Source organism: Calypte anna, chromosome 1 (assembly GCF_003957555.1).
Source record: "Calypte anna isolate BGI_N300 chromosome 1, bCalAnn1_v1.p, whole genome shotgun sequence".
NCBI classification, from domain to species: domain Eukaryota; kingdom Metazoa; phylum Chordata; class Aves; order Apodiformes; family Trochilidae; genus Calypte; species Calypte anna.
In genome coordinates this window covers 195,617,645-195,629,365 of record NC_044244.1, presented here as the reverse complement: position 1 = coordinate 195,629,365, position 11,721 = coordinate 195,617,645, and the positions used below count along the sequence as shown (strand labels likewise).

Sequence of the window (11,721 nt, the reverse complement as noted above, 5' to 3'; positions counted from 1 at the left end):
CTCAAAATGAAGAGGCTGGGGAGGCAGGGAATAGAGGAACGTATCTATCCCACGCCAGCGAGTGCCTCGAGCCTTGCTCTTCTCCCATCCTTGGGAGGGAAAGCTGGGTTCCTTTCCAAGTAGGAGAGTGAAACATAATAATCTAACATTTTGCTGTTGCACCAGTAACTTCAGCATTTATTTCATACTATTGTTAATGCTTGTTTATAATAATAAAGAGATATTTATGTAGGAAGGAGAGTAGACGAAAGCACAAGATATATCTTATAAATATTTCTGTATGTCCGCATACAAAAGAAAATATCTACAGCCACAGATAGTGGTTCTCTGCTGGGTCAGGGCAGGGCCACGTGAAGGACTGACACGTTCTGACTCCACTTTCTGCAGTTTCTTGGGGCTGGGTCAACAGTTTTGCTGGAGGGGAAAGAAAAAACAGCAGCTCCTTTCCCTAAAGTGTTGATGGCCCAATGCAGAAGAACACTGGTGACTAAAGGCATCACACCCAAAGGGCAAGAGAGAAAGAGAGCAGGAGCTGGTTTTGTTGGGGGTTTTGGGGTTTTTTTGCTTGTTTTTTCTTTATTTTTATTTTCCCACTGGATTTAAACTTCATTTTATTTTATCCTAACAGCTCCACTGTAATCTCGTGAACCCTTCTCAGGCCACCCAAGTCTCACTCCAGGATCCCATGGGGGTTTTTGCATGGCTGAATTTGAAACCCCATCCAGCCTAAAAAAATCATGGACAGCTTTACCTGCAGCAGTAACTTCAAAGTCATAGACCTGCATAAAAGAATGGTTAAAATGAGTTGTTCATTTCAGGGAACTGACCTGAAATCTTTCCACCTTTATCATCTGGACTGGATGTTTCCATGCTAAAAATAAAGTCTTTGGCAACAAAGGCAGTTATTGCTGAAAAGTTGTAGAATTTCCCTTCTGGGACAATCCTAATGTAGACTCAATACCTGTGCTAGAAGGCTTAGGCAAGTCTAAGTCTTAGTTATTTTCAAACAGAAGATTCTTTTCTTCCTTGGGGAAAGTTTCTACTTTTCTTTCTCAAAAGGCAAAGGCACCTGATGGCCGACGTCATTGGTAACCATGAGAAATATTTTGGAAGAAGATACCATCCCAGATGAGTTTTTATCTTCTCAGAGAGCACCTTATTGGTGGGGGGAAACACTTGTGGGTTTGCTGGGATTTTATAAAGGTCTTTTTTTTTTTTTTTTTAACTGGTGTGATAGATTTTTGTTTTGTTTGTTTCCTCCTACCATCTTTCTTCAAGTCTGTTTCTTTACAAGATAAACAACACCTAGTCAGGGAAAGGTTTTCTCTTCTCTGAATAGTGCTGGGGTTTGGCTGGCATCTCAGCTCCCGGGCAGAGATATGAGGGCTTTCATTTGCACACATATCTCTCAACAGTCCTCTCACACTTTTTACAGGTCACGTAGCAGCACCAGTGGTACTTGCAGTGGCATCGCTCCACCACTTTGTCCATGTAGGGGTTGTAGCCTCTGCCACAGCACATCAAATCACAGCTGTCACTCCCATTGGAGGTCTTGTTGCATTGCCTGGAAGAAAGGAAATGGGGTGAGCAAGAGCTAATCCCTGCTGGGCTTTCCAAACCAGTGTCCTGAAATGCTGCTCAGGCCTGAGAAGCAAAGAAGCACAGAGAGAGGTGAAGGGAGGGGATTCTCTGCTGAAACCCCACCTGGACTCCTGTGTCCTCCTGTCTGGAGTCCCCAGCATCAGAAGGACACAGAGCTCCTGGAAGGTGTCCAGAGGAGCCACTCAAATGCTCAGAGGGCTGAGCACCTCCCTGGGAAGCCAGGCTGAGGGATTGGGGTTGTTCAGCCTGGAGAAGAGGAGGCTCCCAGGGGAGCTCAGAGCAACCTTCCAATATCTGAAGGGGCTCCAAGAAAGCTGGGGGAGGGCTTTGGACACGGGGGGGTAGGGAGAGGAGAAGGGAAATGGGTTAAAACTTGGAGAGAAAGGGGAGATTGAGGTTGGAGATGGGGAAGAAATTCTGGAATTTGAGGGTGGGGAGAGCCTGGAACAGGTTGAGAGAGTTGGGGGTGTTCAGCCTGGAGGAGAGAGGAGAGGAAGGAAGAGAGAGAGAGAGAGAGAGAGGGAGAGGGAGAGGGAGAGGGAGAGAAGAGAAGAGAAGAGAAGAGAAGAGAAGAGAAGAGAAGAGAAGAGAAGAGAAGAGAAGAGAAGAGAAGAGAAGAGAAGAGAAGAGAAAGAGAGAAGAGAGAAGAGAGAAGAGAGAAGAGAGAAGAGGAGAAGAGAGAAGAGAGAAGAGAGAAGAGAGAAGAGAGAAGAGAGAAGAGAGAAGAGAGAAGAGAGAAGAGAGAAGAGAGAAGAGAGAAGAGAGAAGAGAGAAGAGAGAAGAGAGAAGAGAGAAGAGGAACACCTTCCAGTGCCTGAAGGGGCTTCAGGAAAGCTGGTGAGGGACTTTGGACAAGGGCCTGGAGGGATGGGATGAGGGGGAAGGGTTTCCAGCTGCAAGAGGGGAAATGGAGAGGAAATGGGAGGGAGAAATTCTTTTGTGTGAGGGTGCTGAGCCCCTGTCCCAGGTTGCCAAGGAAGCTGTGGCTGCCCCATCCCTGGCAGTGTCTCAGCCCAGGTGGGATGGGGCTTGGAGCAACCTGGGCTGTGGGAGGGGTCCCTGCCCATGCAGGGGTTTGGAACCTGATGATCTTTAAGGTCCCTTCCAACCCAAACCATTCTATGATTCTATAACTTTGATGGCTCTCCAAGGCTGCCCAGGGAAGCCATGGAGTCACCATCTCTGGAGGTATTTAGGAGTCATACAGACATTGTACTCAGGGATATGGTTTAGTTAAGGATTTGTCAGTGTTGGGATAATTGTTGGACTCAAGATCTTGGAGGTTTTTTCCAACCAAGGTAATTCAGTGATTCTACACCTGCAAAGGAGGAAGGGAGAATTCCAGGGCTGCAGTCACTTCACCTGCTCTGACACCCAAAATAACATTAAACTCCTCTTCTGACTCTCATATGGGGCTCAGCAGCATTCAGGCTGCTGGCAGCCAGGCTTGGCAAGGACCTGGCAGCCATACAAGCAGACAAGCAAATCTATCATGATACCTCCACCAAACTAAAAACTCATCATCCCTTGCAGCCTGTATCCCACTGCAGGCTCCAAAGCTGTCTGAAGGGAGCTGGAGGAAGATGATACCCTACAGAACAAACACTCCCTAACCTGAAAAGGAGGGAGGAGGAACCCCATGGCCACAGAATATTTGCACAGGCTCTGAGCCAGCAACCCCAAGCTGGGAAAGCTCCTGTTCCAGCCACTCTCCAGCCCAGACCCTATCAAGGAAACCACAACCAAGACCAGAAGGGCAGGACTCTGACTTTTCCCCTCCCCAATGTCTCCCATCACAGCATGATCAGCCAGGGAGGTGGCCCTGTACCACCCCAAGGCCTGACCCAGGAGCAAGCAGCTTGGCAGGAGCACTGGGTAGGATGAGAAGTTGCCAAGTATCCCATGGACTTTCAGTGCTTGCTTTGCTCCTGCTTTTAATTAAAACCAGACTCATCAGGATAAGTCAGTCATTGTGTGGGGTTCCCTCACTTTGTCCTCTTGCAGGCAGCTGGCTTGAGGTTTTGAGGGGTAACCCATGAATTGGGGAATTTCTTTCATTGATCCTTTGCTCATAGATCCCCAGATATTCTGGAAAAAAAGAGCTATCTCATTCTCCTAAAATACTCCAAGCTGGGTAGCTTGACATGAGAGCACAACAGGCATTGACCATGAGATGAACCCTAGGGATGGAGATGCCATTTCTCCATGGACAGCCAGCATGGAATTTGCAGTCTTCATGGACTGTAAGGATAGCCCAGGGTGGAAGTGTTCACATTTGGTCAGATGCTTGGCTGGACATCAGCCAAGGTAACAGATTTCACCAAACACCCCAGAGCTGTGAACTTAACAGAGTCTTGAAACTACTGGAAGAAAGGTGGCTTGGATGGTGACATCTCGACATCTCTCCTAAATCTTATTCTGTAGTTTTATTTTAGACAGAAACACAAGAAGGTTGGTTTGGGGCAGGGGAAGGAGAGAGGACCATGAATTGCACCCTTGAGCTTAGCACTCCACTGATAGATGACAAAAGATCTATGAGATTTAAAGGAATTCCTCATGAGGTAATGCTGAGGAGAAGCTATGATAGTAACGAGGTGCTGAGATTTAATTCTTGTCCTTCCTTTATTTTTTTTCTGACTCAGGCAGGACTCCTCTTTGTTACTTCTGACCTGCATTCCTCCCCAGGTCGAGTGTTTAAAGGCTCCCCCGTGCTCCCCCTCATTCAGGAGTGTGTGTAAATATTGACAAACCTTTGAAATCCTCCACTGAAGCCGAAATCTGCAACCACACTGAGCATGTTTGCCTAATGCTGAACCAAAAGAGTTGTTATTGCCCCTGTGAGCCAGGGCCCCTCAGCCAGGAAACCTCCAAATGACTCCCCATAAATGTATTAGAAAATGCATTAAATATTCAGAGCAAAGGTTCAAATACAGGCGTGTTGACAGGAGGAGAAGGGAGGGTATTTGACAACCTTATTCAACTTACTCAACCTTTTTTAGGTGGATGGAAAGGTTGCTGCCCAGAGGTTCACCTAGGGAGGATGAGGAGTCTGCAGAAGTGATGGATGTGCAGTGCATCTGTGCCACCTCATGCTGAGAGCCCATTTAAATGGGAATTTAATAAACAGAATTGCTCAGGCTGGAAAAGACCTTCAAGATCATCATCCTCTTACTCTCTTCCCAATGACCCACCACTAAACCATGTCCCCAAGCACCACATCCAAGTGATTTTTAAACACATTCAGGGATGGAGACTGAACCACCTCTCTGGGGAGGCTGTTCCAGTGCTTAACAACCCTTTCTGTAAAGAAATTTCTCTGATATCCAACCTAAATCTCCCTTGATGCAACTTGAAGCCACTTCCCCTTGCTCTGTCATCAGGAAAGGGACCATGGGTCCACCCTGACTCCAGTTCACCCTTGAGGACATTCACACCCCAAATATACAAAGCACCTGACAGCCCAATTTACCCCACTCAAACAGAGAGCAAAGCTCTCCATCTAATATGGAATCTCCCTTTCCTTCTTCCCAGTCCTCTGGGAATATCTACTGGGAGGTAAACCTTTCCATAGTTCTCCCCATCCCACCCAGCCTGAAATAAAGGAAGGAAAAAGACACAATTTTATAAAAAAATCTCCAGGCTTCATTCAGTTTTGGGTAAAGCAATAGGAACCTTCTGGAGGGATGTATTAAATAGCTAAACTAAATCTTTTGATCCCATCCTGAACCTAAATGGGCTTGAAGAAAACTTCCCCGACAGTGTCACCAACCAGAGCTTTTGTTTGCTGTTTTAAAGCCTAGGTCTGGGTGAATTACCCTTCTTTTTCATTACATAAGCTGAAACAGGGGTACTTTCTCAGCTGTATCTACACATAACAAAAAGCAAGTGGAGGAAGACAAAGGAGCCCAGAGTTTACCCACAGAAGCTGCCCCTGAGCATCTCCTTTCAGAGCCCGCGGCTGCGACCTCACCAGGCTCCCCGCTGATGGGTTAAGTTCAACCCCATTTATTTTGGGCTGGGTCCAGCTCAATTCCAACAACTCAGAGAAATCCCCTCCTCCTGAGCCATGGAGAGAAAATACGAAGGCAGGAGATTGCATCTTAACACAACACTGTAACCTCTAGAAGCACTTGGAAGAGGGGTGAAAAATGATGCTTCAGTTGTAATCCCAGCCAAGGGCCTGGCTCAGGAACAGGCTCTCACATTGTCACAATACTTTTTCCTTCCTTATGCAAGAAGGGAGGAGGTCATCCCTGCTGACTGGACAAATCCCACTCAATATGCTCATCCAAAATTTCCCCTTTCCAGCCCTCATGTGCAGAAATCACTCCCTGAGCCCAAACAGCCTAATTAAGGGGGTGGCTTCTCAGCAGAGGTGGTGAAGGATGTCTTAGGGTTTCTAAGAGTCTTCCCCCAGATGGAAAGGGTGAACCACCTCCCATATACTTCCTGGGGGATTTTAATCTTAAAAGCTATGGGGAGTTGTCCCAAATAATTTCACCGGGGATCCCAGTTTGGTTCTGCCCCATCAGCAGAAAGGAGGACAGATTTTTTGGTGGCCCAGCAGGCATCTGAGAGCCAAGCTGAGGCCAACCCTATACTGTGTCACCCACAATAATGACAGATGGTGACAGGGATGGGCCAGATGTCCCCTGGGATCTCACTCCATCAGTCCTATTAATATTTATAAGTGGAAAACTTCCTACGAATACATAAGAAAAGTCATTCTGGGTCACAGCAACTGCCTGCCTGGCCCATTTCTCTGGAATGGCTGTGGGAGATGTTCCTCAGGGAGGAAAATACAAATCTGGTGACTTTCTGTAGTAGTTTTTCTCATACCCCACCAGCACCTGGTGATCTTGTATAAGGGGTGATTTTTATTAAAAAGAAAAATTCCTGTCCAGACATCTCAGTATCCCCTTGTGGACACCCTGGCCATGTATTTGTGTCATCTTTTTCTGACCTCAGGGAAACCATCTGCCTCCATGAGCTCCCAGAGCCACGAGTCCCAGAAGACAAGCTGTGTAAAGAAGTAATTTTTTTTTTCTCTTTTAAGTCAAATCCCTATTAATTTCTTTTGTTCCTCTTGCTCTGGTAATGCCAAGTCTTACAGCAGTATATAAAAGACAGAAAGAGAAAAATAATTCAACCTCCCCAAGAGGTATCTAATGCAATGGACATAGCTAAAAATACATCAAAGTGCACAACTTCATATAAGATTCTGAGGGCAGCATCTGAATGACTTTTAAATTGCTTTCTCATCCACCAGGAACAACCAGAGACTGACACTGAACAACTGTAGGAAAGAGTTATCAATAGTACATGTCAGCAGGGAGATGTCAAGGGACATTCTGGAACCAGCCTGTATTTTCATTAATGAAGAACTTTAAGCTTAAAAAAATTGTGGACAATGCTAGGACAAAAGGAGCTGACAGCATTTGGTGAGAATGGATTAAAATGCAAAATAAGCAACAGACTTTAAGAAAGAGCCACATCAATGTGGGAACATCCCCAAGAGAATCAGGGCAGCAGTTCAGAAAGTAGAAAAGGTTGAAGGAACTGACTTAAAGAAGTCCTCAAAAAAAGCTGTCTTCTCTTCTAAAAAATGTCACTGCAAAAGGAGAGAGAAGAAATGTTCTTCACACATGGAGAAAAGAGGACAAGAAATCACCAGTTTGATTTGCAGAAAAAAAAAAAAGGTAAATTCAGATTAAGACAAACATTAAGTTTGAGGATGATAAAGCCCTGGAACAGTTTGTCTGGGGCAACTGGTTTTAAAACCAGAGTAGACAAATATCTTCAGTAATAATCCAGTAATAATCTCAGATCACAGAATTGTCATGGTTGGAAAAAGACCCCTAAGATTACTGTGTCCAACTGTCAACTACAAAAAAAATAATAATTAATAAATAAAATAAATATATCAGTATCTGTATCACCATGCTCTCTAGAGCATGTCCTGAAGTGTCCCATCTACACAGTTTTTAAATACTTCCAGGGATGGTGACTGCACCGCCTCCCTGGGCAGCCCATTCCAACACCTGACTGCTCTCTCAGTAAAGAAAATAATTTCCTAATTCTTCCTGGTGCAACTTCAGGCCATTTCCTCTGGTCCTACCAATGTTCACTTGAGAGAAGAGCCCAGCATCCACCTCCCCACAACCTCCTTGCAGGGAGATGTAGAGAGCAATAAGATCTCCTCTCAGTCTCCTCTTCCCCAAACTAATCATTCCCAGTTCCCTCTTCACTCTCATTCCTAGAAAGATCAAACTCCACAAAAAGTCATTCCCAGCCCTGATGCTCCATCCCTCCAGTGCTGATTTGATGCAGAGGAACTAAAAAAATTCAGAAAACCTGGCTGCATTTTTTTACCTCCTGAATTCACTATTCATTTCCATTTTTTGTCAGGAAAAAAAAAAAAAAAAGTGGGAAGGATTCAGACATCCCTAGGGATTAACTGAGAAAAAGCCCACAAATGACCCTACTGCCATTTTGGAAATGGGCACCAAGTACCAGAACGTTGCCCTGGAGAAATTCCTCTACTGTAGGTGAGAGGAACAGAAAGCTGGTATTTTTCTAACTTGCCTTCAGTTTAAGGCATTTCTAGGATGCTCACAGAAGAATTATTTGCTATTCTTTATATAAAATTTGTTGGAACCCTTGAAAAAAAGGATGGCACACCTGGTAACATCCAAAGTTTCCAAGACCATTACACACATTACTAGCAAGTCAAAGCCAAAGTTCTTCCTATTGCTTCTTGTGCCCTCAGTGAGTGACAGAAACTTGGAGTCTGTACCAAAAAAAAAAACCAAACCAAACACCAAATGCTGTTTTATAACCATAACTACCTCTTTTCCCTATCTAAACATGAGTATTCCTGCTAGAAAACTGAATTGGCTGCATCACAACACGATGCAAAGCACTTTTTCAGGGTGGCTGGAAAGAAGTGGCATCAACACTCAGCTCATCCTTCTTCTCCATCTCTGTTGTTGGGCCCACCAGGATGTCAAAGAGGCAACCACCAGGTGTAAAGTCTTTGTAGTCACCACCCAGTAGTAGATGCACGTTCAGTTAATTTCATGTGTGTTCCTACCCAGGAAAATGAAGCAGCCCAAAGGAATCTTAGGGGACAATTAGGATTTCTGCATTTCATATTGCAGAAATTAAGTCAGCAAGGAGCAACCCTGAAAGAATTGGCCACAATTGCTGCCAAAGTGAGTCAGGTAAGGAGGGCAAAGAGAAAAAGAAGGGTCTGGAGCACAAATCTTGGAAAAGGGGCTGAGGGAACTGGGGGTGTTTATCCTGGAGAAAAGAGGCTGAGGGGAGACCTTGCTGCTCTCTACACTGAAAGGAAGTTGGAGTGAGGTGGGCTCCATCTCTTCTCCCAAGTTGCAAGGGACAGGATGAGAAGAAATGGCCTCAAATTGCACCAGAGGAGGTTAGAAGAAACTTCTTCCCTGAATGGGTTATCAGACACTGGAACAGGAGGTGCTTTAATCACCATCCCTGTTTAAATATCAGGTAAAGTGATGCTTAGACATAGCACTTTAGCAATAACTACCATTAGTACTCTAATTACTATTAGTAAAATAGTTTTAGCACTTGACTCAGTAGACCAGGGTAAGGTTGGACTTGATGATCTTAAAAATCCTTTCCAACCAGAAGGCTTCTGTGATTCTGTGGTGGTTGATCAACCCATCTGAGCTGCAGCCCCATTTCTGCAGTGTGTGAGAGCTCCTTCCCATCTTCAGCAGTATTTCCTTGGCTCCAAGACTTCTCTGGGGAAGCTCAGTAATAAACAGCTCAGTTATCTCTGCAAGGCTTCAGGAGCTGGACTCAGATGCATGTGTGGCAGAATTTCCTTGGATTCCATAAGGGACCTTAAAGAGCCTTTGAAATATGATACATTGCACCCTACTGATAAAGAAGGTTAATGCTTTTGCTTCTTTTCTCACACAAGAGATCTCAGTTTTATAATCTGCTATTGTTTATCATCTACTGGAAGCTGATAATGAAATTTTCAGGCAGGAGAAACCAAACCACCCTGTGAAAAGATGAGATATGGAGTGCTATCTTCCAAGAGAGCTCCAAAATGGAAAGAAATACTCTTTTTTCCCCCAGTTTGTTGTATTGAAAGTTGTACAATCCACACATCAGCTTCTTTTGATTTTTCTCAAGATTAAGTTTTTAATTGGCTGTGGAAATGTGATGGTGGCAAACAAGCACCCAAAATTTGGCTGGGATTGATGCAAGCTGGGGATGGAGCAAACCTTTTTTGCAGGAGCCTGGGACAAGGATTGCAAAACTCAGCTCCTTAATCAGAATTTTTTGAGCGCTTCAAAAAGGCTTCAGATCTCAGGTTCAGGTTCCTTTCCCTGGCTCTGGAATCTGGATACACCCCAAGTGCTTGGAGCCATGCAGATTTCCAAACCATTTCTAATTTCAACATGAAGCTAAGAAAGGCCAAGGTGTCTCTGAAAATATTTTGGGCTTGTTCAAAAAAAAAAAAAAAAAAGAGAAGAGCTCTGAAAGGCTTTTTGGGTAACCTGGTGCATGTTTTCTGAGTGGATTTTCATTTGGTTCCACTACAAGGTAATTCAATTCCCTTTCCTGCCTGAAAAACACCCAATAGGTCTGCATAATACCAGGGATAATGAGGGAGATGGAAGCCACTGATTAAACTCTCCCTGCCACCCACCTGCTGGTGCAAGATTGTTCCCTACAGCATGGACTGAAACCCAATCCATCCAAGGTGTTGCAACTCAGCCATCAACCCCTGTCCTGCTTCCAGAATGCTCTGAGCAAGCACCAGACCTGGGGGAAAGGGAGGGAGAGAAAGGGCTTTTTCTCCAGGTGCTGGAAAACGTCTCATTTTTGTAAGGAAAATGGAGCAATCTGAATTTTTAAATCTGATAATAGGATCTGATTATTATCTGATAATTATCTGATTATTTTAATCTGATAATGAGGCCTCCTCACACCTGAACCCCTTTGGAGGAAGACAGCAGGGCTAGGAAGATGCTGGAGATGCCCAGACTGAAGTCTCCTGGAGCATGGGACTTTTTAAAAGGGTATAAACTGATGGGATGAGGAGGAATGGTTTCAAACTGAAAGAGGGGAAATTTAAATGAGATCCTAGGAAGAAATAAGGGTGGTGAGACACTGACTTAGGTTGCCCAAGGAAGCTGTGGCTGCCCCATCCCTGGAAGTGTTCAAGGCCAGGTTGGATGGGGCTTGGAGCAACCTGGGCTGTGGGAGGGGTCCCTGCCCATGGCAGGGGGATGGAACTGAGTGATCTTTAAGGTCCATTCAAATCCAAATCATTCTGTGATTCTCTGGTGAGAGGGTAATGTGCTGGTAATGTGTTGTAAGCAGATCCTTGCACCCATGTTCATGGCCAGGAAAAGGCTAAAGAGGGAACAGGCAGTGGAAGAAGAGGGAAAACAAGGGAGGCACCACCAACCAAAATGCCTTTTTGATTGGACTTGCCACAAAAAACCTTAAAAATTGACCTCCTAGAAAGCAGAGATCTCTCCCCCAAACATTTTCACATGGAGGATAAAATGATAAGATACCTCTGGGAGTTAACTTCCAAAATAAAAACCTGTTTGGGCTTTTTCCATGCATTTTTACATCTTTGCAGTGGAAGCAGGAACCACAATATTCCCTGCCCCCTCTACCAGCATCCCTTTTGTGTTCCCTTCCCCTCATCCCTGTCACCAGGAGCTGGAACCCTGTGACTGTCAGTAACAGAGCCACATGTTTGAAACACATTTTGATGTTCTCTCCATCAGGGAAAAACTGAGAAGGGGAAAAGGCATCCGTGGGAGGAGGAGGTTAGGGAAGCTCACCTCCTTTTCCTTCTTCCCCTCCAGGAAGAATGGGCTTGTGTGCAGCACAATGGGCTTGTGTTACACTGATTTTCTCTGCTAAATTAATGCAGGCAAAGGAGCTGCTCTGGCTTGTGTTACCCGTGCCAGTTTTGAGCCAACAGGCACCTTCTCAAAAACTGGCAGAAGGATTGTGATGAAAATCAGTGTAACTACACACGACCTGAAAACTTGGCCTGAGAGATGCCTGCAGCTCAACATGGGACTATCTTGCTCTCCTCCCCTCCCA

General features: G+C 45.1%; 1 protein-coding gene across 2 annotated transcripts in view; it reads right to left on the bottom strand.

Annotated features, from left to right (window-relative positions):
- Window positions 1–204: 204 nt before the first annotated feature.
- The window catches only part of WNT11 (Wnt family member 11), a 28,652-nt gene continuing 17,135 nt past the window's right edge, over window positions 205–11,721 (bottom strand). For both annotated transcript variants that reach the window (XM_008495188.2, XM_030458546.1), the window contains one exon: window positions 205–1,564. In XM_008495188.2, coding sequence (XP_008493410.2) covers window positions 1,390–1,564 — 175 coding nt within the window. In that variant the 3' untranslated portion in view covers window positions 205–1,389. The remainder of the gene's footprint in view (window positions 1,565–11,721) is intronic.